General features: G+C 41.5%; 1 protein-coding gene across 1 annotated transcript in view; it reads left to right on the top strand.

Moving 5' to 3' along the window:
* The first annotated feature begins 4,137 nt into the window (after nt 1-4,137).
* The window catches only part of slc24a3 (solute carrier family 24 member 3), an 80,215-nt gene continuing 58,440 nt past the window's right edge, over nt 4,138-25,912 (top strand). The window contains exon 1 of the mRNA XM_037465571.2: nt 4,138-4,487. Coding sequence (XP_037321468.2) covers nt 4,286-4,487 — 202 coding nt within the window. The 5' untranslated portion in view covers nt 4,138-4,285. The remainder of the gene's footprint in view (nt 4,488-25,912) is intronic.

Below are 25,912 nucleotides of genomic sequence, written 5' to 3'. Positions count from 1 at the left end.
ATTTCAAACACACCTAATCAATCCTTTTGGCGGTTCCAACAAAATGCCTGATGATCAAAAGAAGGACAAACAGCAGCTTCAATTGTCCACGCAGAGAAGGAATAAACATGGAATCCTGGAATGATTTTTCAGGACAATGCCTCACAACACATCCAAGGCAAGTAATGCCCCACTACAAACGGTGTGTGTGTGTTTTTCATGTATCGCATAAATCACAACTCAGGTTTTGTACAATTGAGATCATGCTTGATGAGAGACTTATTTAGTGGTGCAATGGGAAGAATGACCAGAAACCAGTTCGTACATTATGGATTAAATGCTCTACTTTCGCTGTCCATATGTTCCACATTTTTCTCACCCGTCCCCTTTCTCTCGCTTTCTCCGTCACACTCGTCTTTTTTCTCAAATTTTGCTATCTTTCTTTTCTTCGTACAATCTTTTTATTTGTAACTTCCATAGATATATATACAAAGGCTAGATGTCTCGTCCGCGTTGCCAGCCAACGGAGTCGAACGTCCGCACCTGGCGGCCATTTTGGCTTTCTAAATGGTTTGTTATAAACGTCAGAGATGTAGTTATGACACTGCATACATACTATGAATAATAATGTTATGTTCTAAAAAATAGAATAATGTTCTAAAATAGGTACAAGATTTCCCTTTACAAATATACGTCAAGAAATGCTGCATGTTGAAATCCCCACCCTGCACAGAGATGTATTTATGACACTGCATACTTATGGAAAATTATAATTATAACCATGGGTTTTCATACGAAAAATACATTAAACAACATTATTCAAAAGAAGGCAAAGTACATCTTTGACGTTATAACAAACCAAACCATTTAAAAATTGAGCAAGTTATGGTTATTTAAAAAGTACATGTATCACTGCCAAAACCATATCATTACATTATATGTCATTTAACTGACGCTTTTATCCAAAGTGACTTACATTGCATTATATAAGGGATAGGGGATTAGGTGCCTTGCTCAGGGACACTGCGACATGGCATGACCAGGATTTGAACCGCCAACCTTGCGGCTCCCAGTTCATCACACAACTCCATTCTCCACCATCAGCCCCATCATGGGTGAGCGAGCTGACTGTACCAAGATGGCCGTCATGTGCGGACGTCATCTGCGTAGCTGTGGTAGGAGAAACGATGCGAGCCAATGACGGAGCCGAGAGAGTTGGTGTATATAGAGAAGAGGAGGGAACCCAGGAGGAAGACCAGTAGTAAGAGGACAAGGTTCCGACACAGATCCTCTCCAGGTTACCCGGTAGGTGCGGCCATCAAGGTATGATGAAAGAAGGGAGAGAGCATAGCCTGAGGTACCAAGTTCCTGAAGGGAGGAGATAAGGATCTGGTGGTTTACTGTGTCAAATGCAGCAGAACGGTTCAGAACGATGAGGACAGAGGAGAGAGGGGCGGCTCTGAGACAGTAAGGAGAGGAGTCTCTGTGGAATGGGCTCACTCACAACACGGAGGCGGAAGGATGTACATGTAGGAATCCTTTTATTCTTGTTCAGGAACACAGTGAAAAGACACTCCCACACGATCTCTATATGCTGCAACGTTACTTACTCTGTTACCTACCTTACCGGAACTCTTCTACCTAACTTGACTAGCCAACAACACGGGAATACCTGCCTCTTCTAATCACTGGCTGCCCCCTGCATAGCATGTACAGTGACTCCCCCCTTATTGGCTGGATGACGTGACACACAGAACTAACACCCTCACACTCCTGAACAGGGTCGCTTCAATATGATTTTTGCCAAAGCACAATGCGCACAATCGAGATGCACTATGGTCGGCTGCACAGATCCGCACAGAGGAAAGAGGGGGGAAGGTGGAGCTTGTTCATTATCATTTAAAGGAACAAGCACTCAATACAGGTCACTCTGTGTCGGGCTGTTTTAGACACGGTATAAAGACGGCTGTTTTAAATGAACCTTGTGGTATTTTGACCAAAGTATGTTACAGACATTTTATCAAGACCCCAAGGAACCATAACAACTTGGTAAAATTGGCTTACGATGGGACCTTTGATGAGACAGGTGAGGAAAGGTAGAAGGTCAGGAGCGATAGATTGTAGAATGTGAGATGGATTGGGGTCAAAAGGGCAGGTGGTCGGACGGGCAGAGGTACTTTAAAGCCCTGTCAGCAGCTGTTGACACACTTAATTAAACCATACACTTGGTGGTCTCGTTCTGCAACTGAAACAAATCAAATGACTGTGTGTAAGAGTAGATCTAGAAAAAACGGTTGTAGATCTTTTTAGATATTTTAGCAAAAGGATAAAGAGTAAAAATCCCTCACTGCATCCTAATCCAGCGCACTCCATGTCATTGTCTCGAATCATGGCTGTCAGACGTGTTTGCTTCGGATGAGGATTATGCCCAATCCATCATGAAAGTGTCTGTGTGTTTGTGTGAGCTTGGGCCAAGGGCCTATGGTTGTAATCTGGGAGCTCTACCACACTGCCTTCAATCACTCATATGGCATTATGGATCTACTGTTTCCATCCATGCTCCCTGCGATGACATTTAAAGACACATATTGGTTTCGGACAGCAAAAATGTTTACATTTTACACATGACACATGACATGTGCTGTCGGGTGACACGCTCCACAGTAATGGAAAGCTTGATGTGTTTACTTTCTTTTTAATGTTTTTTTTCTGCTGTGCTGCCAAAATAAAACCATCCAGCCAATCAAATTTAATTCAAGGTCAGTAGTCTGTGTTTTGGTTGAGCATAGTTTTACCAATGGTATTGCTGATAATGGCCTTCTCCTACAAAAGCTTTTTTAAAGAGGGAGTAATGAACTCCCAAGAAGATGTTGATGAATTTCTCTGCATGAGAGATTAAATGAATTCATGATGCACCAGGGAAAAGGAATAGATCATGCAAAAGTAAAGTATAGTTTTAGATATGACATCATGTCGCTGTGTTATTGTGATGTAATACCAAACATATAAACTATGTATATCTTCTATGTCTCAGAAGCATTTATGAATGCTGTTTTTTAATATTAAGTTGACAATTTGTAAAAATTAATACATTAACATTTTTAGAAAAGCATTCCAATATATTAATTTTTTTTACACATTTTTATAGGCAATTCAGCTACATTTGGTTTCATTCATTTAAATTGAATGTACTTAATTACATTACATTACATGTAATTTAGCTAACGCTTTTTTCCAAAGCGGCTTACAATAAGTGCATTTCAATCAAAGAGATATACGAAAAACAAGTAACAAGAAAGTACATCAGTTCATCAGGACATAGCGAAATATTTCATTGTACAGAGTAACTTGTTACATGTCATATTTGCAGCTTTATCAGACAAATAAATAGTTTTAAAAAAAATATTGTGATTTCTGGATTTTCCTTTTTTTGATTATGTCTCTCACAGTGGACATGCACCTACGATGACAATTTCAGACCCCTCCATGATTTTTAAGTGGGAGAACTAGCAAAATACCAGGGTATTCAAATACTTATTTTCTTCACTGTATATACATGCTGACAGCCAAACCTACCGCTTCAAAACACTGACTGTTAGCTAATAACAGGAAATGTGAATTTCAAAATACAAGCATTCAGTTAATCATTTATATAACCGTTTCTATATTTCAGGACTTTTACAACTAACTATAGTATAATGGTAAATATTGAACATTGATGTTGGTATATGACTGGATTATTCTGATTCTTTATGAAATACACTATTAATTCTTGAGATTTCTCCTCCATTTGACAGACACGCACTCATATTCTAATTTCTAATCACATTTTCCAGAACACATCAATACTACAAATGTGCATATACATTTTGATGACTGAATAATTTTGGCTTTCATTATTAACAGGCCCTCTGTTTAAATGGGTCTGCCTGTCAATAACAACATTTTCCGTTGACATTTTCAGCATCTTTCTATTTGAAAATACAAACACATTTTATTATTAAAAAGAATCCATTCAAGATGAATTATCTAATTTGTAAACTACGTTGAGTTTGCTAATGATACCCAAATGCTTTCCATTTCACCATTATTGGGTTTTATTCTGAAACTTCCGAACGGACGTTTTAGTTTTTAACAGCACGGTAAGCTTTACAAATCCGGTGACACTCGTGTCTTCCCTCGTCGAGCAACTTCAGTGTCCGCGCAGCACGTCTCTCCGTCCGCGTCCTCCTCGCCCGTTTCTCCTGCTTCAGCGCCCATCGCGGCGGGGGGGTTGGGCCGGAACGCTCGCCCAAAGAAGAGCGCCATGGCCGGCGCGGGGGTTCAAGGGATGCCGGAGACGGCCGCCGGACGAGGAGGAGGAGGAGGAGAAGGAGGAGTGATGCTGAACCGACGGAGGAGCAAAGCCAGGCGGAGGAAGCGAAAGGAGTTGTTCGCCATCCAGATGTGCTTCGCGGGGGTGCTGCTGGGGCTCGTCGTAGGGTTCAAGTCCGTGGCACAGAAAGCAGGTGAGGGGCACTGCAAACGTGTTTTACCGTCAACCAACAGGAAAGACACAATTCTAATGTCATTAGATTAGATGATGAGGAAGAAGAAGAAGAAGGCAGCGTCCATGTGGAGTTTGTGAAGCAGGAACAGGCGGTTCGAGAAACACTGCGAATGGCATGGCTTTTTTAGTCATTGTTAATTGTGCTTATTTGTAACATTTAGTGTTAAACATGTTTAACTTATTAAATAATAATGTAATCTGAGTACAGTGAGATCAACGAGGACCAAAAGAGACCCTGAACTGAATCGTAAACTAAAGTGAATAACGAGGAATCCCACATTTGTGTGTCAATGCACACATTTTATAAAGACCGAAGAAATAACTACATGCCTTCTTGTAGCTCAACATCTGTAACTAATAATCCTCTGGAAATGGTAGCGGTCACTGTGCTGCTTGAATTACTTAACAGAAACCCACTTTTTCCCCCTCTACCATTTCCTGTCAGATACAGGACAGGCAGAGGACAGGCAGAGGACAGCGGAGACGCTGTGTGAGACGTGTGACTTTGTATCACTGCTGATATTGACCCAATGACGAGCTTAAGGACTGCCTTCTTGCACTGGAAAAGTCATTTAGATAGTACAAGCTTATCACCACACGCAGGTTGTTGGTTTTTGTTTTTGCATCTGTTCATCTGTGCGGTGTCACACACACACACACGCGCGTTGCTATCGTTAGAAAGTTGAAATTGAGCTTAGCCAATGTTTTGGTGTCTATCAGGTGGGTCTCCCGGAATCAACAACCTACCCATTCCAGTTGTTGATTTTTGTTCTGGGTGTTTGGGTTCTGATATTTGTTGTTATTTGTTGATCGGGCCTTTGATATTGGGGGGCACTGAGAAGGTGGGAAGATAAACTGAACACAGAAGCATTATGGCAATGCCTCTGTGCTAAGTCCAGATATTGAGAATTTGATTTTGTGTTGATCTTCCTCTGGTCTTCTCCACTGTGGTACTTCAACGTTGTGAAAGAAGTGACGTCCCTTGTGATGTACGTTGTTGTTTTAGGTCGAGCCATGCCCCTGTAAAAATGAAGGTCAAGCAACAATAATCACAGACGAGCATACACACCAAAGGCAAGCGCTGTGTGATGCTGAAGTCAATCAGCGGGCGACGCAAGCCCTTGGTTCTGCAGGAATTTGAACTGTTGTGGTTTGGCGTTTGTGCTGCATTCAATAAAAATCAAACAAATGACATGCATAGAAGGTGAGAAATGAACGTGCAATAAGAGAAAATCAACGCATTGTATTGGATATATGATATTCGGGAGGAGTCCTGGAACACTGTGTAAAGTGTAGTATTGTGAAGCTTTGCACAAATTGGAATGATTGCAAAACCAATAAAAAACCAGAGCAAAAGTGCACCAAATATTATTTCACTTGATCTGTAATTAATTATCAATTTCCTTTTCTGCAAAAAAGTCAAGATGAGAAATGATAAGTCTTTAAAACCCCCGTCCAAACCAAGGGGTGACCTTACGATGACTGTCAACTACGACCATTATCTGCTTCCTTTGGGGAGGTGGGGGCCTGGATTTCTCAGATACCGTATTTTCGCGACTATAAGGCGCACTTAAAATCATTTTTTTACAGGAAATAATTCCAATTTCTCACCTTGAAATGATGCGTTGTAGAGCTTCTTTCTACCCAGAAGGGACAAAGCTTTGTGTTTCAGAATCTAAATGGCAGCTTGAGTTTGTTCACGCGTCTTTGAAGAAATATTGAGAGAGCATCTACCGTATTTTCGCGACTATAAGGCGCACTTAAAATCATTTTTTTACAGGAAATAATTCCAATTTCTCACCTTGAAATGATGCGTTGTAGAGTTTCTTTCTACCCAGAAGGGACAAAGCTTTGTGTTTCAGAATCTAAATGGCAGCTTGAGTTTGTTCACGCGTCTTTGAAGAAATATTGAGAGAGCATCTACCGTATTTTCGCGACTTTAAGGCGCACTTAAAATCCTTTTTTTTCTCAAAAAAGACAGTGCGCCTTATAATCTGGAGCGCCATATACAAGGATCAATTGGTTGATCCATACTGGTTAACGAGGATCCATTGGAGGGAAAGTCTGGTGCAAGCAGCCGCAGTAATTTCAGCTCCAAAAGCGTATATTAAAGCTGCTGTAGTTGGATCTCAGGATCGAGCTGACGGTCCGCCGCGAGGCGCCACCGTCTGTTCCAGCCGCTGCCTCTTGGCGCAAGATGGACGAAAGCATTTACCAAGAATGTTTCCATTAATCAAGAATGAAAGTTGGAGGCACAGAGATATTGTTAATATCCACATTAACATTTGAACAACGTTACCATGGGAGTTTTCAGAACGCTTAATAAAGTTTGATTTAGCACAGCCACGATCTGGTGGATGCATAACGCAACCCCAGTCAAACGTTTTACTGCTGTCAAGGTTCTGTCAGGGTTCGAGCTGCTGGTGCGGAGGGAGGACTCAGATGCAGGGTCTTCACAAGGTGCTCTTTTATTCACAAACAAAGAACCGCGACGTGCTCCAACAACGGGTAAAACTCAACAATGACGCGACAGGGGACAACAGGCACACAGGGCTTTAATACACTAGGAAGGTGCAGGTGATTGGACACAGGTGGAAACAATCAGGCAATCACAGGACAAGGCAGGAAGTGAAGCTAACCCAGGGACACAAAAGACATGACACTACAAAATAAAACAGGAAGGAGAACCAAACCGTGACAACTGCAGTATCTTCTATTCCAGTGGTTCTCAACTTGTCTGGCTCCGGGACCCACCTTTACCCCCTAATGACGAGCCGCGACCCAATTCGATCTGTCGACGGGCGGGGGGGGGTGCGCTAGCGGTGTCGCCGGGGGGGGGGGGGTGCGGGGGTGCGCTAGCGGTGTCACCTTCCGCGTTCTAATTGCCGCGCTGACTGAAAACATGGACGGACGAGCTGCATTAGAGAAAGTCCCTTCAAAATAAAATCCCAGGATGAATTTTTTTTTTTTAACCTTGACCTGTCCTCCATCCACATCTCACCTCCTGAATAACAAGGTAAAAGCACTTTATGTTGGGGGGTTAGCCCAAATGAGCTGTGTGTGACCATTTGTCCAGCCTGTGACGTACAAATGGTCATTCTACAAAGCAGCCACTAATGGCTGCTTTGTATATATGTACAGCATTAGCCTCCAGATGATCTCATTACATAATATAAAACTAGGTGGGTCTCCTTCTGTACTGCACGCCAGCAGAGGACGGACGGACGGACGGGGGAGCAGCACTTTGCACTAACAAAGCCCCGGGTATTCGACTTAGACAAAAAGTGAAAGAGACAAGAGTAGAGGGAAACGAGGAGGAAGCAGAAGAGGAAAAGTGGAAGCAAGCAAGGAGAGCCGTGATGGAAGGAAGCAGTGGAGAGAAGAAGTGAGGGGGGAGTGTTTTCATGCGAAACAACATGAAACCAAGGAAAAGGAAAGTTAAAGGAAGAGATGTTACAATCTCCTCTCTTTCCAAGGCCCAATCCAACACCGTTCAAACCGTAGAAACTGTATATTGGGCTGGGTTCAGGTTACACTCTGCTACCAATATATGTAGAAAAGGAACTTTTCTTTTATAATCTATTTTGACAGATTTTTCACTGTAAAAAACTGCTATATTGCTGACAGTTTGCTAGCTCTGGTTAACATTTGACTTTCTGCTAGCACTCCCTGATGGGGAGCAGCATGTGCTACTGTCAACAGAGGTGAAAAAAAACGATGTGTCATGCAGTCACTATTCTGTCATCAATTTACAATACTGAATTCCCAACTCTTATATGTTTCTAACTGTATTGAGATGTATACTGAATATGAATCGGCATCTTATTGTGTGATTCCAAAAATCAGCATCACTTCACTGAAAGCATTGGCTCTGGTACAAATGCACATTGAAAAGTGACAAAATAGAAAGTATATGAAAGAAATGCATTTTGCAATTTGGCCACATGGCCTGCAAACAAACATTCACAGGCTCCATCTAATTGAAATGCATGGTAGCTAGCGTCGTCTCTCAGGGTTCTGGAGATTGGAGGCTGAAAATAAACAAGTCTATTACCCTTGTGAATTAGACATTGAAGGCAGATTCTTTATTTTCTTGAACATTTGAACATTCCAAAGGAAAAAGAATCCAAGAAAAGGCACCATCAGATAAACCAAATGAGCAGGCAGCCATCAGACATCTAAAGGTAGCCAAAATGACCTGGCCCCGATCCGGCTTTAGCTCGGCACGTCGCGCCGAGTCTGTCTGAGACTCAGGATGAAGGGCGCCACAGAATCGGGTTGAATAGATTCTTCATGTCACTAAAACACACTTCTTTTACTTACAAAATCAAGCCAGTCATGATCACATTGTTTGGTGATAATAACATTTTTCTGTCCATAAAACATATTCAGTGAAAACCATAAACCAAGTAAAGACAGGTACATATTGTTTTTGATTTGTGCAAGTTATAAAAACAAAGTTGCTTTTATAACCATGAACAAATGCAAAATAAGATGAAATAGCATAATACATATATTTTATGTTATTAAAATAAGACTAAAAGACTAACATGTTACAGTGAATCAACGGGCCAGAACCTGTTTTAGTGCTGGTTGCCGATAAACCCAGTGGCCAGGTCTGACCCAGAATAGGGCCATGTCTGTAACAGCTACATCTGGGCCAGATATGGCATGAATGAAATGGGCCAAAGCTGGCTCACATCTGGCCGCATCAAGCCGGAACTCAGCCGCAGTACGGCTCAGTCCGCTGGCTACCTGGGAGATATATATATACATACACCAGTGAAATCTATCCCTTACATCTACAGTATTCTACGTATTTGTCCGCAAACCTTTATTCGTCTTACCTCACTGTTTTTTTTTCATCTTCCGTTGCTGTTGCCTGGGGGGAAATTCTGATGTTTCCCACTAAATGGGCCGCTGCTCCTCCCTGGGCAGTACCTTTTGTAGTGCCTGATCGACAGCTTTGTTAATGAATTCAGGGGGAGCGAATGCCGACAGCGTTACTCACAAGAAATAGTGAAGCCTTTAATGAAAGCAAAAATAATGTTTACAGTGTATATGTGCATGCATGACAGAAATTAAATGACAACTTGGGGCAGCAAGGTCCCATGGGTGTGTGATAACATTTAAGAATATTAAAAGAAAATGATTGAAAATTGGCCAGTGTTTCCTTGGTTTACATCCCCTGACTATGGTAGAGGAAATACTGTTGTTTGTAGTGAAGTTAACTTTTTGAAATGTAAATGTGGTTAATCATTTTTATGTAGGGAAGTTGCATTTCCACCAAATACAATCATAAACATATGAGCAGACATATTCAAGCTGGATTCATAATATCAGATGTTATGGATTCATAATATCAGATGTTTTTTCAAAGCTTCAAAGAAAATCTTTTTTTTCATAATTTAAGATATTTCTTGCTCTTTATATATATATTCAGTTCGGCCTGAAGCTGTGTCTACATTCCACAACAGACAAACAGTCTTTTCAGAAAACATGTTGAGGTTCATGTATGAAATTCTCCAGGAGCCAGACAATAAAACGCTCAAATGAGTCAGCGTTTCATACTTTTATACTAGCTCATTTGCTTTTTCTGAAATGGGTGTCTGGTTAGATGCTTTCAAGGGTGTGGTTCAACACAAGCTTCTAAATATTGATGATGATGAAAAAAGGACGGTTGCTAACAGGTAGCTAAATGAGACTACAAAAGTGGTACCTTCTATTCACGCAGCCATGGTGTAGATGGTATACTGAATGTTAGCGTTTGGCTTCCAAGCCGTAATGCAGTGTAAAAGTCCAGGGCTTTTAATATGAAGAACGTCATTTATTGCAGCTTAGAGTTAAAGATAAAGAGTTGCAGTGTTGGTGCCGATTATGTAACTTCTGTATAGTATAGACACAATTTGTAACCTTGGTGACAGTAGTAGTGTCTGCCGATGGTCGATATCTTAGTCACCTACAATCTCATTAGAGTGCTTATATCAAATAAACTACTGGTGCTAATACAATGGGGTACAGAATAGGGCTGCACGGTATACCGGTTCTAATGGTATAAGATCTGCTTACAGTATTTATCACATACCGTTCATACTGGTGTACGCCATAACAACTGAAGTTCCTCTTTGGAGGGCGGCAGATTTTTATTTTTTCACATCATCACAAAGGCGCCCGGCGGTCGGAGCTAGTTGTCTTTGTGTTGAGATTGTGTCATGGTTATAACTTGAATAATAATAATAATAATAACAACAATGAATAACCCACAACAAACTCTTTAACGGGGTAAAACACCACCACAGCTTGTGACACAAACATTTTGTAATACTAATAATTGTACATTTATAAAAATTACCCCGACGAACTGCATGCTGGGTACAGCTCACAACAAGAAGAAACTCTGTTGCTACATGAAAACACGGAAAAGAGCGATACAGGAGGAACAACGAGAGACCAGAGATGCACCAACACAACTTGTGCCCAAGAGAGGAGCTTTGTCTGTTTGCAGGGGTTTTGGTTTTGGAAAATCCGACATAGGTTACGTTATATCAGAAAACTATTCATTAAAAGTCTGTCGAGCCTCTGGTGGCCACAACAAGCTAACATGCTAACTCGCTACTAACAAGCTAACTCGCCGGCCAGTTGTGGGCAAGGGGTCAATGAATTAATGTGTTTACTTGAAAAAGCCATACCGTGATATACCGTCAGAATGTTTCTTAATAGTGTGATTTTTGCCATATCGTGCAGCCCTAATACAGAACAATAGCAGGGCTATTGGAAAAGCTTTCTAGTATCCTGTGCCAAGTTGGTAGCAAGAAGTTCCATACCAAGCCCGATAAAATGCACCTTTTGTGGACTTCTGACCCTCAAAAATACAGAAAGACATCTGACTGGAATACTGTATCGCTCTCCATCTCTCTCTCTCTCTCTCTAACCCGAGTCCTCTAGCTCTCATATCCACTTTGTCATTCACATGCACACACGCACACGCAACTCCAGACACAGGGCTGTGTCTGATTCAGTTGCATCTGGGTCAGCTTGCGTGGTCAAAGAGCAACACTCACAGAAACAACCTCTCCTCTCTTTTTCGCTTCCCTATCCATCCCTTTCTCCCTCCCTGTGTCATACTCCCTTAATGAAGCCTCCCCCCATCTGCAGCAGTCACTCTGCTCTCATCATGTCCCTCTCTTCCACTCAGCCAGCATTTAGGTGCGTCTCCCATGTGGCTTGCAGCAACTCCAGGTTTTTTCCTCTTCCTCCAGTTTTCCACCCTACGCTCAAAACTCTTGCGTTGACATGTCTGGCATAGCGCTATGCGTTTGCCGTATTTGCAGCTTTGCCTTGTTTGTTAACTTATTTACCTTCTAATATCCCTGTGATTGTTTCTCTGATATGCGGTAACCTGCTGTGCTCGCCTGACTAAATGAAAGCAATATGTGTTTTAGTGACACAATGTATAGAAGTGGACGTAGTCATCATTATCATCGTTTCCCCTACCATTATAACAGCCCCCCCCCCCCTGAAAAATTGGGCAATTTAACAAAAATGGCTTTTCCACACTGACATGAATACCGACGCCGCAAATATGTCCGTGTGGCGCTCACAGCAATGGGGCAGAGAGCACAAGTGACTACCCTGTTTGTCCCACTAATACCACCCCCCTCAAAGTTGTTTCCCGAGGGGAAACACTGCCTTACATCACCCATTGGTTTATTGTGGGTTCAAGACCTCCTCAATATCCCGCCAGGGAAAGTCAACAGAAGCAGGTACAATTACAAAATGCATAACGCTATTGATAGTCCCAGAACAAAGACCCCCCCTCCCCCACCTCCTGACCAACTAGTTTAGTGAAGATTTCTGGAAGGATCTGCCTCTCTTTTCAAAATGGCGCCTTTTGTGTCTGTAGGTTGTCGCAAGTTCTTTAAAGTCCTCAGTGATTGGCTGTGATGACTCACGCGTAGGGGGGTCTGAGATTGATGACGTCACTGCGTAATTTGTTTTAATACAGTTCTTGACTGTTGAGTATTTTACTACTATCAAGCTTTTATTTATTTTTCATTTAAAATTAGAAATGGTGTATATAATATATATATATATATATATATCAGTCATAAAATATCTCAATAAATCACAATTATTTTTAAAGCAGATGTATAGGAGCAGCTGTAGTTTGTGGTGCTGCTGAACTTTATTGGATTACACTGACAGGTGTATATCTAATTTTTATTCATATTAGATGGAAGAAACACAAAACGTTACTGGGGTGAAAATTTGATTCAGGGCTGTTGTATTACATCACACTGCATTAGCTTTATAATGGTTTCATAAAGGAGGACGTTGGGTTCAGTATAGGGTTGTTCCGATACCAAAATTCTAACTTTGATACTATACCTGGCAAAATATTTCGATACTCTATACTTTTCGATACAATACCACAAATAAGATACTGGAATATTTATTTATGATAGTAATAAATAAACATATGTAATGTTCCTTTTTTACCAGCTTGTTCCTGCCCAGCTTTTTGCACACTTAACAAATGTCATTCATATTAGTATAGCCCACAGCAAGATTTGAATGAAAACGACATGGTAAAATCATAGCATTGATTATACACAGCTATGTAGACTTATTGTCCGTATCTATATGACTACATCGTTATTCCAAGTATGAATTACATAATTTTACAGATGTGTGTTTGAGGTGGAAATAAAACTAAAGCTATGTGGATTGGGTACATTAAGGATGGACACAAAATTAAAGGGCAATTTCTCCCCTTTATTGAAAAACGACAATTGCATCTAGTGTGTATTATTTTGTAAAATGTTGTTTGCATTCTGACCTCATGATCACATAGACCCACATGAGTGAAATTGGAGGTCATTTTGCAAGTTTATATTTCGGCGGGACTATTCAGTAACTTATTTGCTGTCTTGCTTTGTCTTGTGTTGCACTTGCTTGATTTTGTTTGTTTGCTTGAGTTTGACTGAAAGTTGTTGTAAAACCAACACAGCTACAGACTGCCCTCTCTCACGGTTCCTCCGTGTGACACAGATGCTTTTGCATGTTTTCGCACCCACTCACGCCACACGTGGAATTTATTACACAAAAAAACAATCCGCGCTGGTTCGTCTCCAACCTCGCCGACGGTAAATGGCGCATCTGTGACGCTGCACATTGACTTGCTGGTTTGTCATAAAAAAGTAAGCGGATTTCAGCAGGTCTCATTAAGTTTAGCCGCTAGCAAGACGTCTCCATAGCGATGTTAGCAGCTGGTTATAACACACTTGGACATACTTCGTATCTAAAGAATTTCCCGATCTCACTTCTGGCAGCTTTTCTTTCAACAAGCCGAGGCCGGTCGGCAACAGCTCCTGCACGAGATGACTCTGTGAGTGACGGCTGCCTGTTGCATGTGAGCTGGTAGCCTCGCCCACCCAGTCAATGCGTGCAGGCAGCCGGACAGAGAGCGGAACACTGAGTGCGCTTTTTTAATAAAGTACCGATATTAAAAATAGTCAGAACCGTACCGTTTTAAACGCAATCGTACCGCGGTACTTTTCTAGTACTGGTACACCGCCCAACCCTAGTTCAGTAACAACAATTAAACAGTGCATATTATACAGTCATCGTACAGTTGAATGCACAAACATCACTATTAATTAATTTGCTGATATACCTGAACCTCTTTTATGTCTCTAAATTAATAGGAATTAACCTCATAGTATTGTATGTATATAATATAGTGATCAATAAGGTTGACATGAGATGACATGCCAGATACGGACTTATAATTGTAAATATATAATTGGAACAGTACTCGTGCTGTGTATGTTACACGAGAACTAAAGTCCACACAATAAAACGTATTGAGAAAGGGCCAATGGCTACATCCAGGCTGGAAAAGCTCGAATCAGGTTAAAGGTATTTGATGGGACAACATACTCTGAACGGTGTAATCTGTATGAGCAGATTAACCTCTCCACTCTGGACAGCGTGCATATGAAAAGAGGCCCATCAAGGTCATCCAAAGACACACTCAGCCTTAAGTTTCTTCGCCGCTGTTTTTATATTAATGAGCACTCGGCAGCTTCTGAATAAAACACTGAGAACATGAGGTGCAAATAGCCTGCTGATGTTCATCAGAGACTACATCATATGGATTTGTCTCTCTCTCTTTCTCTGTCACACACCCTCATGCACCACTTCATTGTAGGAGCTGGCTTTGAGACAGCAGGTCCGGTTTGTGAATAATGGCTTTGTGTCATTGTAACAAGCCAAGCTATCTAATGGGGCTCGTCTTCTCTCTGTTGGGGGACATTACTGGGACCCATATTGTCCTCTTATTGAACCAGGCAGTCAGCACATTCAAAAGCACAAGACAGCTTGTCAACAATGGACACACAAGATGAAGTGCAAGGTCTTTCAACAAAATTGTTGATTTTGAAACCAGATTAAATTACTTTAATGGCACAATCAAAGGGAGGGAGAGATTTTAATGAACAAAGCTAGCTTTAAAATCATGTGCTGATACTAGGACATTAGGACAACAAAATTGCGATATGAGTTAACATGCGTCGCTGTACCTTAAAAGTGGAAATAGTCCTTTCATTAATTAGTGCTTTGTGGCTCAGAGTTTGGCATTTTGGCCTTGGCCATATTAGATATTAGTCACCAGCTAGTTTTCTAGCAACATAGAAGGAAAAAACAAGCTTAGTATGTTTTTTGCAAACCCAGTCAGTGCAGGAAAAGAGCATTAACAGACCAGCAGATAGAGCGCTGAAGTTAAACTTCCCGGTTTGGTTTCTTAACCCACGTCAAATAAATCAATCTTGCCACTAGTCTTAATGATGTATTATATTTTGCTCAAGGTTGTTTTAACATCTGATATTTCATCTAATATCTAATTATGATATGAAAACAACTGGATTTATCTGTGACTCATCAACACCATAGTGCACCATCGGCGGCTGCATATGCATGCCACTGTTAGAAAAGGACATCTCCTCCTCACCGTGGTGGAGGAAATGAGTCTGATGTAAGTGCTGCAATATCACACATCATAGATAGTACAGATGAAATCTTTTGTGGCTGACTGTCAGAAAACATTTCCATTACTTTTTATCATCAATGCGTAACATTTACTGGTTCTGGCTTTTCTTCATTTGGCTGATACGACATAGTGTTATAATTGACCTAGCCTAATTCTCATTTTTACTGAACAAAGACTGAATACATCATTATATAACCAGCGTTTGCACTCATGATATCAGTTTTAACACAAATTGGTTGTTCACATATTGGTGCATAACCATTGTCTTGATTAGAAATCTCTTCCCAGGATGCATTGGTCTCAGACTAAAAAAGAGATTTAAGTCCTGCATTTTGAAAATATAAGTACAAAATGTCAGACGTTAATTCCTAAATATGGTGGGATATACAGGCAGAAATGGAAAATAACAGTTATGTTTTTTTCTTTGTAAATAATTACAGGGAAGTGATTCCAATTTCTCACCTTGAAATGATGCGTTGTAGACTTTCTTTCTACCCAGAAGGGACAAACCTTTGTGTTTCAGAATCTAAATGGCAGCTTGAGTTTGTTCATGCATCTTTGAAGAAATATTAAGAGAGAGCATCTACCGTATTTTCGCGACTGTAAGGCGCACTTAAAATCCTATTTTTTCTCAAAAAACGACAGTGCGCTTTATAATCTGGAGCGCCATATATAAGGATCAATTGGTTGATCCATACTGGTTAACGAGGATCCATTGGAGGGAAAGTTTGGTGCCAGCAGCTACAGTAATATCAGCTCCAATAGCGTATATTAAAGCTGCTGTAGTTGGATCTCAGGATCGAGCTGACGGTCCGCCGCGAGGCGCCACCGTCTGTTCCAGCCGCTGCCTCTTGGCGCAAGATGGACGAAAGCATTTACCAAGAATGTTTCCATTAATCAAGAACGAAAGTTGGAGGCACAGAGATATTGTTAATATCCACATTAACATTTGAACAACGTTACCATGGGATTTTTCAGAACGCTTAGTAGTTGCTGTAGTTAAAAAGCTCGTAGTTGGATCTTGGGATCGAGCTGACGTTCGGCCGCGAGGCATTTTGATTGATCATTTTGATTGATCATTTTAAGTGTCAATTTTAGCCATAAGCAGGCATAGGAAAGTGAATAAGGTGCCATTGACACACACACACACACACACTTGTAGTTTAAAAATGTTGCCTCGTGTGTTGTCTTTCCCCTTGCGGCACACGCAAATGACGACACTCTTTCAACCAATCAACGTTCTGCAGTGAGTCTAGCTCCACCCTTTTTTACCAAACAACTGTGCCAGGTACACCATTGGGCCTGTATGGAGTAAGATGTCAGAACCTTTCTCCTTTCCACTCTGCTTTACACCAATTTATCTGACGCTTTTACCCAAAAGCGACTTACAATAAATGCATTTCAGTGTTTTCCCTTGTGTGCATTACAATTTTGGTAAATTACGTTGATTGGTTGCCTAGTAATCGAAAATGGTGGCGGCAAAAATAATAGATCTTGAGGCTACAAAATGGCTGTTAGCGAACCAATTGTCACGCAACTAGGTCCACTTCGTGTATACAGTCTCTGGCTGCTGTTTGACTCCAAGCAAGTAAACAAGAGTTGTACATGTACTATATCCACCAATCAGGGAAGTGAACTCCCTCTGCTACAGGGAGAGCTGCTGCTTGTGCATTGGGAGTTTATTAATATTGACCATTGTCCTGCATAGACCATCAAGTGTCCATAGTTTAACGGATTTTGACACTGTCCCCTCTTGGGTTCCCAACAATACATGCGCAGTGTCCAGTTGATCAGATGTATAGTACACACATACTAAAGCTGGATTTCTCACAAGGCACTAACATATTCAAGCTAATTAGTAAGATGTGTGGAAGTACCCTTTGCTTTTTTCACTTAGTATTATTTTACATCATCATATTTGAGCTTATACTTGAGCTAAAATGATAACCACTTTATTTACACAGATATATCTCAGAAGAGGATTCTGTTATAGGGTTCCTGTTGATTGTGTGATGGTCCCAATGTTTAATTAAAGCCTGGAGATGAATAATGAATACCCAGCAGCGAATATCCACCATGCAGCAGACCACATGACACTTTGAACTGTGGTGGGAGACTTTGAATTCCAGCTCCGCAGAGCGCTTTGGGATCGTGTAGTGAGGCCGCCCTGCTGGGAGATTATTTCAAATCAATCAAGGAAATGATTAAAAAGCACAGTGGGAATAATGTCATCTCTTTGTTTGTATTTAAATGTGGCCTGAAAGTGAGGGAGAGAAAAAGAACATGGAAAACCTGGTGTTCAGCTGATAATAAGGGCCCACTTGGCTTGGATCACCCACGCTAATTTAATCGCAATTAATATACCTTTTATTGAAACTGGATAACCAACACGGTGAATTGAGCATCTGCCCTTGAGGTCTGGGGCGTCTCCTAGTGTGTGTCAATTAGTTTCTGGTAAATGTGAATTACTTTGGATGAACGGTTCTTGAGATATGCAAAGGACTGACGGAGAGACACTGCCTGCTTTATCGTTGGGATGGAATTAACCACAGACACTTTCCACATTCACAGACTTGCTTCAGTTGATATCGGTGCACACAGCGGTGCAGAATGGTGAAATTAGAAAAAGGGGGAGGAGAAACACTGCAGTATATCAGAACCGTCCCATGGCCTGGGTCAATACTCAATTCTGATTGACAGAAGGGTTATCCTTTCATTACTACAAACAGACAACAACTCAGCAGTTCCGGTTGAACTGTCTGTTCAGCTTCATTAAATTAAAAGAAAATCACACTTGCAAATAGGAGTGCAACGCTTTGTCCCACAAAAACGACTATGGGACACAAAGCTTCACGGCCCCTCTGAACTTACTTACTTACTGGTGATATGGCGGGACAGCTAGCTTGTCTTGTTTAACAGGTAAAAATAATACTGTTAACCGCACTCAGTGTTTATGACCTTGCATCTTGCTAGCATGACATTGACTGTATGGCTTGTAGCTAGGCTAAAGGTTCCACTAGGTGAAGGGCTAGAATAATCTCCTGTAGCCAAGTCGTGAAGGAAACAACTTTCTGGTTGCATAAGAACCTTACAGGGCGGTAATGGTTGAACCCTCAGGCAAATGAATGGCTTGTCAATATTAGATTTCAGTTGCAAAATGCATTTAAATATATACGAATGGTCTTAATTAATTTCTTGGGTAGGTGACCATGTTATAAGCAAGGTAATGCCCTTTGAGATGTCAATTGTCAGGAATTAATAGACATTGCATAGGAAACCATTACTGTTTAGTCTTCAAACACCTGTTTGTCCCATAAAAATTACCTTAAAATTGACCTCACAAACCTTATATTAACTACACCTGAAGAGCTTGGATTTATTTTAGGGATGTGTGTGTGTGTCCTCCTAACAACAGCTTCATCGTTCACCCTCAGGAGTCTTTTCTCACGTGTTCATATAATCAAATCATATAGTCACTCACACACAACAACACACACACAGTCAGACCTCAGTCATGATGGATGAACAAATTTGAAGCAAGGGTCAGTGCGTTTGTCTGTGGGCCATGTGCTCTATTAGACCTAGCAATGATTAAACATTAAGAGCTATTTTCTTGCTCTCTCTGTCTTTTTAATATCTCTCTCGCTCTGTGTCGCTCCCTTGCTCCCCAAATACGCTCTGGCTAATTCATCACCCAGCCCACAGCCTATTTTAGCACCAGCCGAAAGTATTCTGGGATCATCGCACAGCTTTGGAGAGACAGATGATAGGAGGAGAAGTTGACGGGAGCGGTCCATCCCATTGTATGAGATCCGATAGAGCCGCCGTTGTGTTTACCGATCTTTATCACTTCTCGTCGTCCTCTCTGGCTTCCCTCCATGCCCAATGTCTTGTTCATCCTCATTTTCTAGTAGCCTCATTGTTATACAGTGTGGTGGTAATCACAATTGACATCATGCTCAGTTTGAGGCTTAGCACTATCATCCATTGTTGAGCTCTCTTGTGTTCCTGGGTAACTTCACTTCCTGCCTTGTCCTGTCTTCCCCTGTGATTGTCTGTCGTGTCAATGATCGTTTCCACCTGTGTTCAATCACCTGCACCTCCCTTGTGTATTTAAGCCCAGTGAGTCCCTTGTCTGGTGTTGCGTCATTGCGTGTCAAGGTCTGAGTACCCCGTTACATGTCCCGTCAAGCTCCCCATGCCATGTAAGTCTTCTGTTGGTTTTCAAGTCCAGGTCCCTGTTTTTGTCTTTATTGTTTCCTCCTCCGTCTTGCCCTTTTTTGTTGGAGTGATTTTTTGACTATTAAAGTCCTTTTATTTTGAATACTCCGCGTTTGAGTCCTCCCTCCAAGCCCAGGACCCCCCGTTGTGACATTATGGACTCAAACACGATGCCGCTTGGCTCTCTGACATGAGTTATAGAGTCGTTATGTCTTCCATGGTTGATGCAGAGGCAAACCATGTGTTTGGTTTGAACACGCCATAAGAAGGGGATATTTATCCTGTGGATGCACGAGCCTTGAATAATGCAAGGGATCCAGTGGTTGAGTTTTGTCGTTCTTTGCTGGAAACAAGCGTATATTGTGAACCCCGCCCCCGTTCTACTGAACAAAACTACAAACATGCATTCATCCCTGCTATACCCAGCACCACGTAACTTAATTACCCTAAATAACCAAAAAGGGTGTATGAAATAGCACAAACAATACATGGCTCCTTCAGATGGGTTCAGCCTGACAGTTGAGTCAAAATATTTAGTAGTGTTACTTTCCCGTGGGTTACAAACACCTAAACGGTTTCACTAGTTTACTGGTGTCACTAGTTTAGTTGTTGATACCAGGTTGCACTTTTAGGAACAATCTATTGCAAGAGATTTCTGTTTCAAAACATGAACAAGTTATTTATTAATAGTTGTGAAAACATTGTTCTGAAACATTCAGTTATATTGCTTGATCCTCATAAACATGAATATGTTCCTGAGTACTTAAATGACCCCTATTTATGATATTAAGATTATACTTATATTTTAAGTGAATATCTGGCAATATAACAGAACCTTTTGGCAAGGTGGTCAGCACTGTGGTGGCCTGCTTGCTGTGTGGAATTAGCATTCTCATGAGGTGCTCTGACTTCTTTTCACTGGGAGTTGCCGGGAGTTCAAATTTCCCTCTGTGTCGGCCCTGTGATTGCCTGGCAGTTTTTCCAAAGTGTTCCCTACCTCTGGGGTTTATAAGCAGTTCCAGCGAATGGATGAACAATGGCTAATTAGCACCAAAGGGCCTGGGCTGGTGAGAATATCATAAGTATTGTTGTTATCATGGTTAGCACTGTCGCCTCACTGCAGGAGGGCCCACGTTGCGATATTACCCCCATAAGACAAACAAAGACAATAAATATGCTGATTTAAATAGATGTGCTTTGAGTTCTCTGATTGGTTCCTGTGGATTACACAGTGGGACGCAGGTTTGAGTTCTCCCTGCAGCGGTTAGCCTCCTTTTGTTCCCTTGACCGACACGAACACAAGCACGCTGCGATCTGGCTGCAGAAGTCTACTGAACAATCGGTGGGTCTGTGTCAGTTTGAGATCATAGGAGAAGATCCTATTATGAGCGAGATAAAACGAATATGCTGAGAATATTCATCTCCTCACTAGTAAGATAAAGAATGGCACTGTCTCCTTGTCTGCAGCCTGCTCTTCATTCAGAGAGCAAACTGTTCAATAGGCACAAGTGTACCGTGGTTATACGTCTGGTTATGGATCTCTGAAGTTCATCTGACCTGAGTTTCTTTTTAAAATAATTTTTATTACAAAATAATCAATAAACCGAGAAGAAACCATAATGATGAGCAGCATTTGAGACTAGTTTGCGACATACATCCAATAGTTTAGTCATTAAAAACATGTCATTCGTCACGGGGGCAGTGGCTGAAGAGGAGGAGGAGGAGGACGCAGAGTGAGGGTTCAGCTGACAATTCTTCAAAAATCAAATCTTAGCGAGGATACAAGGGAATTGTTCAAAATTTAAAAAACACAAAATCACTCTTAATGAGGATATAAGGGAATCGATCAAAAAGCAAAAACTCAAAATCTCTCAATGAGGAAATAAAGGAAGGATCAAAAAATGAAAGGACAAACTAAAGGGCTCCGTACGAATGCAGGACACCCGCGAGGGTTCGGGACAAACTCCACTCCACTGGACTGGACTCATGACGTGAGGCTGGCGTGCAGGGCAATACGACATGACACACTGGCACAGGACAAGGGGAGACAATCAGACTGGTGACACATGGGGGCAAGGGACCTGAAACGAGAGGGAGTTAATTTCCAAAATAAAACAGGAAGTCAAAAAACAATTGTGGAGACAGGACAAAAACGCAACTTGACATACAGGTGTGACATCATTATGAGACTGCCTTTTAGTTTTGTTGAGCTCTGTCCAACTGAGATTATATTGGGCATGTCCCCCCCAATATACAGCAGAAAAATGTAAAATCTATGTTCTCCTTTTATGAACCCTGTCAATATCTCTTGGCTCATGGATTCTCGCACACCACTGCCAGGCATAGTTCTCTCCAACATCTCTCACTGAGCAACAAACTGGACAAAATTCAGCTGCTGGTGAGGAGAGACAGGGACTTTTCTTCATCCTCCGTTTTGTGCTTCACGGAGACGTGGCTCTGCGGATCGATACCGGACTCCGAGCTCCAGCTGGCGGGCTTCATGCTGCTCAGAACGGACCGCGACACGGAGCTCTCCGGCAAGACGAAGGGTGGAGGAATCTGCTTCTACTTCAACAACAGCTGGTGCAAAGACAACAGTGAACCTGCAACACTGTTCTCCTGCTCTGGAATCTTTCATCATCAACTGTAAACCCTTTTACTCCCCCGCTTCATTCATCCTGGTCGGTGTTTACACGCCGCCACCGGCCAATGTGCGGGAGGCACAGTGGACACTCGCCGACCAGATATGGCGTGTGGAGCGGACCAACCCAGAATCCTTGGTTATTGTCCAGTTCAAACAGTTTATTAAATGCCCGACCAGAGAGGAGAACACACTAGATCACTGTTACACCAAACCTGCCTACACCAGCACAATAGCTGCTGAAAAGGGTATTCGTATAGACCCCCCCAATGTCTAAACCATGATTACGCCCTTGTCTCCAACCTTCTGTGGAAAACACAAAAAACACACCTCCCCCCGAGGTGCATTTTCTGACAATTTCGTCAAATACATGATGATTACATAACTCTCGTGTCTGAAGTAGTTTCTGCATTCGCAAGTTCCACAGAAATGTGTGTTTGTGATCTCTCCACATCAAACCTTCCCCTCTCTCATCCATTATTGGGTCAGAGTTGCAGTGTAGAGGAGAATCGAGAATGGACCTGGATGTTTCTTAACTGGGGCGTGCTTTATTGACACAGGGAACATGACACTTATGTAATACATTCAGACAGCGTGACATCAAAGTGATATTGTGTTGGTTATTCTGTGTGACATGCGTCCTGGATGAGTGGCTCATCCAAATAGACACACAAGTGCCTCTGGCTTAAAAAGGAAGAGCAGCTTCAGTAAAGTTGTGTTAAAGCTTAAAAAGTCATATTAATCATTTAAAGAAACAAGACTTTCCTCAAAAACAGAATCAGTCTTGCCTTATCCTTTTTGCCTCTGATGATATTCTCATTTTTTCTTTTATTACAAGAATATAAAAGGATGTTGCGTCCAAAATAAGGTTCTATCTCTTAGGATTTAACACACCGGGGGCTCGATGAGTGAGAGACATGAGAAACAAGGCTGCACTCAAAGCTCAGTTCCTTCTCTGAGTCCCCTCTGGTGCCCTGTTATGCAATCCCTACGTCTGGGACCTTTATTCTTCCATAGGGAACGGATGTGCTTGGTGCTCTCTTTGTCCATTTCTAACGGCCTTTTCATAAGTCAGGATGATATTCCAGTTGTCTCGGCCCCAATGTCTCAAGTCCTGAGTTTATGGTTAGGAATTCTACAGTGCACGAGTCGTACATTTATTTAATTCAAAAGCAAAAACTGAGGTGTTTTCTGGCAGGTTGTTCCATTGTATAGCAGCCATTAGCATCGTGAATGTTCACACGTTGTTTGAAGAGCTTTGAGTCCTACGTAGACTCATTTTTTAATATTCAATTCAATTCATCTTATTTTATATAGCCCAAAATCGCAGATTACACATTTGCCTCAGAGGGCTTTACAGTCTGTACACATGCAACATCCTCTGTCCTGAAACCCTCACATCGGCACAGGAAAAACTGGAAAAATGAAAAATCCTTCCATGGGGAAAAAAGGGAAGAAACCTTAGGGAAAATGTCAGAGGAGGGATCCCTCTCCCGTGATGGAGAGACTGCAATGGATGTCATGTGTACAGAATATACAATGTAAAAGATGTAATACATACTCATTTGTATCAGAAAGGATACAAATAATTACAAATAGCAGGCCAAGTGTTCGGCAGGACCACTGGAAGGACAACCACCATCAGATAGAACCACCATCCACAGAGGCTTCTGTGGGGAGGGAGAGCAGAAAGATGTTGGTTTATGATGACAGTAATATGAATCATATTTAAAATAATGATGGCAGCAGCAGGTGTCAGCAGGACCATGGTCCAGACGGAACTACAATCTATGGAGACCTGCTAGGCGGGAAAACACAAATAACTCCTGGAAAAAAACCTGAATTGATGTACACTAATAAAACGTGGATTATTGTAGAAGGAGAGAGAGGGCCTTGGTGTGTCCTAAGAAGTCCCCCGGCAGTCTAGGCCTATAGCAGCTTAATTAAGGGCTGGTCCAGGCTAACATGAGCCAGCCCTAACTATAAGCAATATCAAAGGAACGTTTTAAGCTTTATCTTAAATGAGCTGACCGAGTCTGTCCCCCGGACTGAAAGTGGAAGCTGGTTCCACAAAAGAGGAGCTTGATAACTGAAGGCTTTGGCCCCCATCCTACTTTTTAAAACTCTAGGAACCACAAGTAGCCCAGCATCTATGGAGCATAGCTGCCTTGTAGGGCAATACGGTGTAACAAGCTCTTTAAGATAAGATTGTGCCTCACGAGCAAGCAGACATGCCAACCCTCCCGATTTTTCTGGGAGACTCACAAATTTCAAAGCCCCTCCCAAAAATCTCCTGGACCGATATTTCTTCCATCTGGCAAAATGATGAACCAATGTATTAGTTGATCATTTTTAGTTACTTTTTGTATAAAACATTGATTACCGGTTAAAATATTTGGGATTTTAGGGCATGCCAGTGACTCAATTCATTTTGAGTTTAGTTCTAGTCTTCCTTTAGTCATCTGTAGAAGGAGGATAAAATAAAATGTATTCAAATAAAAGTAGCTCTAAATTTACCAAACACATTCCTGTTCCCTGGTGGAGGAACCCTTTTCTTTCACCTAGCTCTCCATAAACGACTATTTTGCTTTTTTTGTGTGCTACAAATGTTACAATAGAAGATTAGGCAGAAATTTGTACATACATGCTCCCGAGAAGATGGACCCTTTTTGATATGTTTGACCCATAGCCCCTTCTCCTTCACCACCTTCAGTGAAGATACTACTTAATCTTGATCTTGTAAAATATTATGTGAGTATGAATTGCACAACTTTAATTAGAGCTATTTCATAGAATCTGTTACCCATCAAGACATGTTTTTTTTTTAAGCATTAGCACCATATTGTGGTCAGTTATGCTCTCTCTTAATATTGAAGTTTTAAATGTTGTACTCTCAATTTGACTGTATTTGTTGCTGTGTTTCATTATAGACCACTGAAGTATTGAAGTATCCTGTGATGGGGAGCCAATGATGTCGCTATCACGTGTAGCTCGGTACAGCAGTGTGTACTAGGAGCCGTGTGCTCGTGGCCTGATTCTTTTCCCTCCAGGGACGAGGCTGTAGCTTGCACTCACTGACAGGCACACACATGCACAAACATTTATATGGACTGCTAATGTAGGGCTGGGCGATATAGACCAAAAGTCATATCCCGGTATATTTTGGCTGGATATCGATATACGGTATATATCCCGATATTTTCTCCACATTAAAGGGAAGAAAACCTGAACGCAAATCTCAAAGCAAAGTCAAAGCCAAATATGACATGTTATCAGTCGTTTAATTGAAACTATTTCAGTAAGGAGTTGCAAAATCAAATAAATAAAAATGAATTGATAATAAATTAAATTAAACAATAAACAAATGCTCAGCCGTTCAAATAATAATATGTAAACATAAATAGTGTATAACAGGAGTATTTTTTGAAAACAAAGCTCCATAAGGTGCACATATAAATAAAAAAATGTTTTC

Source organism: Pungitius pungitius, chromosome 13 (genome assembly GCF_949316345.1).
Source record: "Pungitius pungitius chromosome 13, fPunPun2.1, whole genome shotgun sequence".
Classification (NCBI taxonomy): domain Eukaryota; kingdom Metazoa; phylum Chordata; class Actinopteri; order Perciformes; family Gasterosteidae; genus Pungitius; species Pungitius pungitius.
Note: the sequence above shows the minus strand (reverse complement) of the source record. Positions and strands in the feature narration are given on the sequence as shown.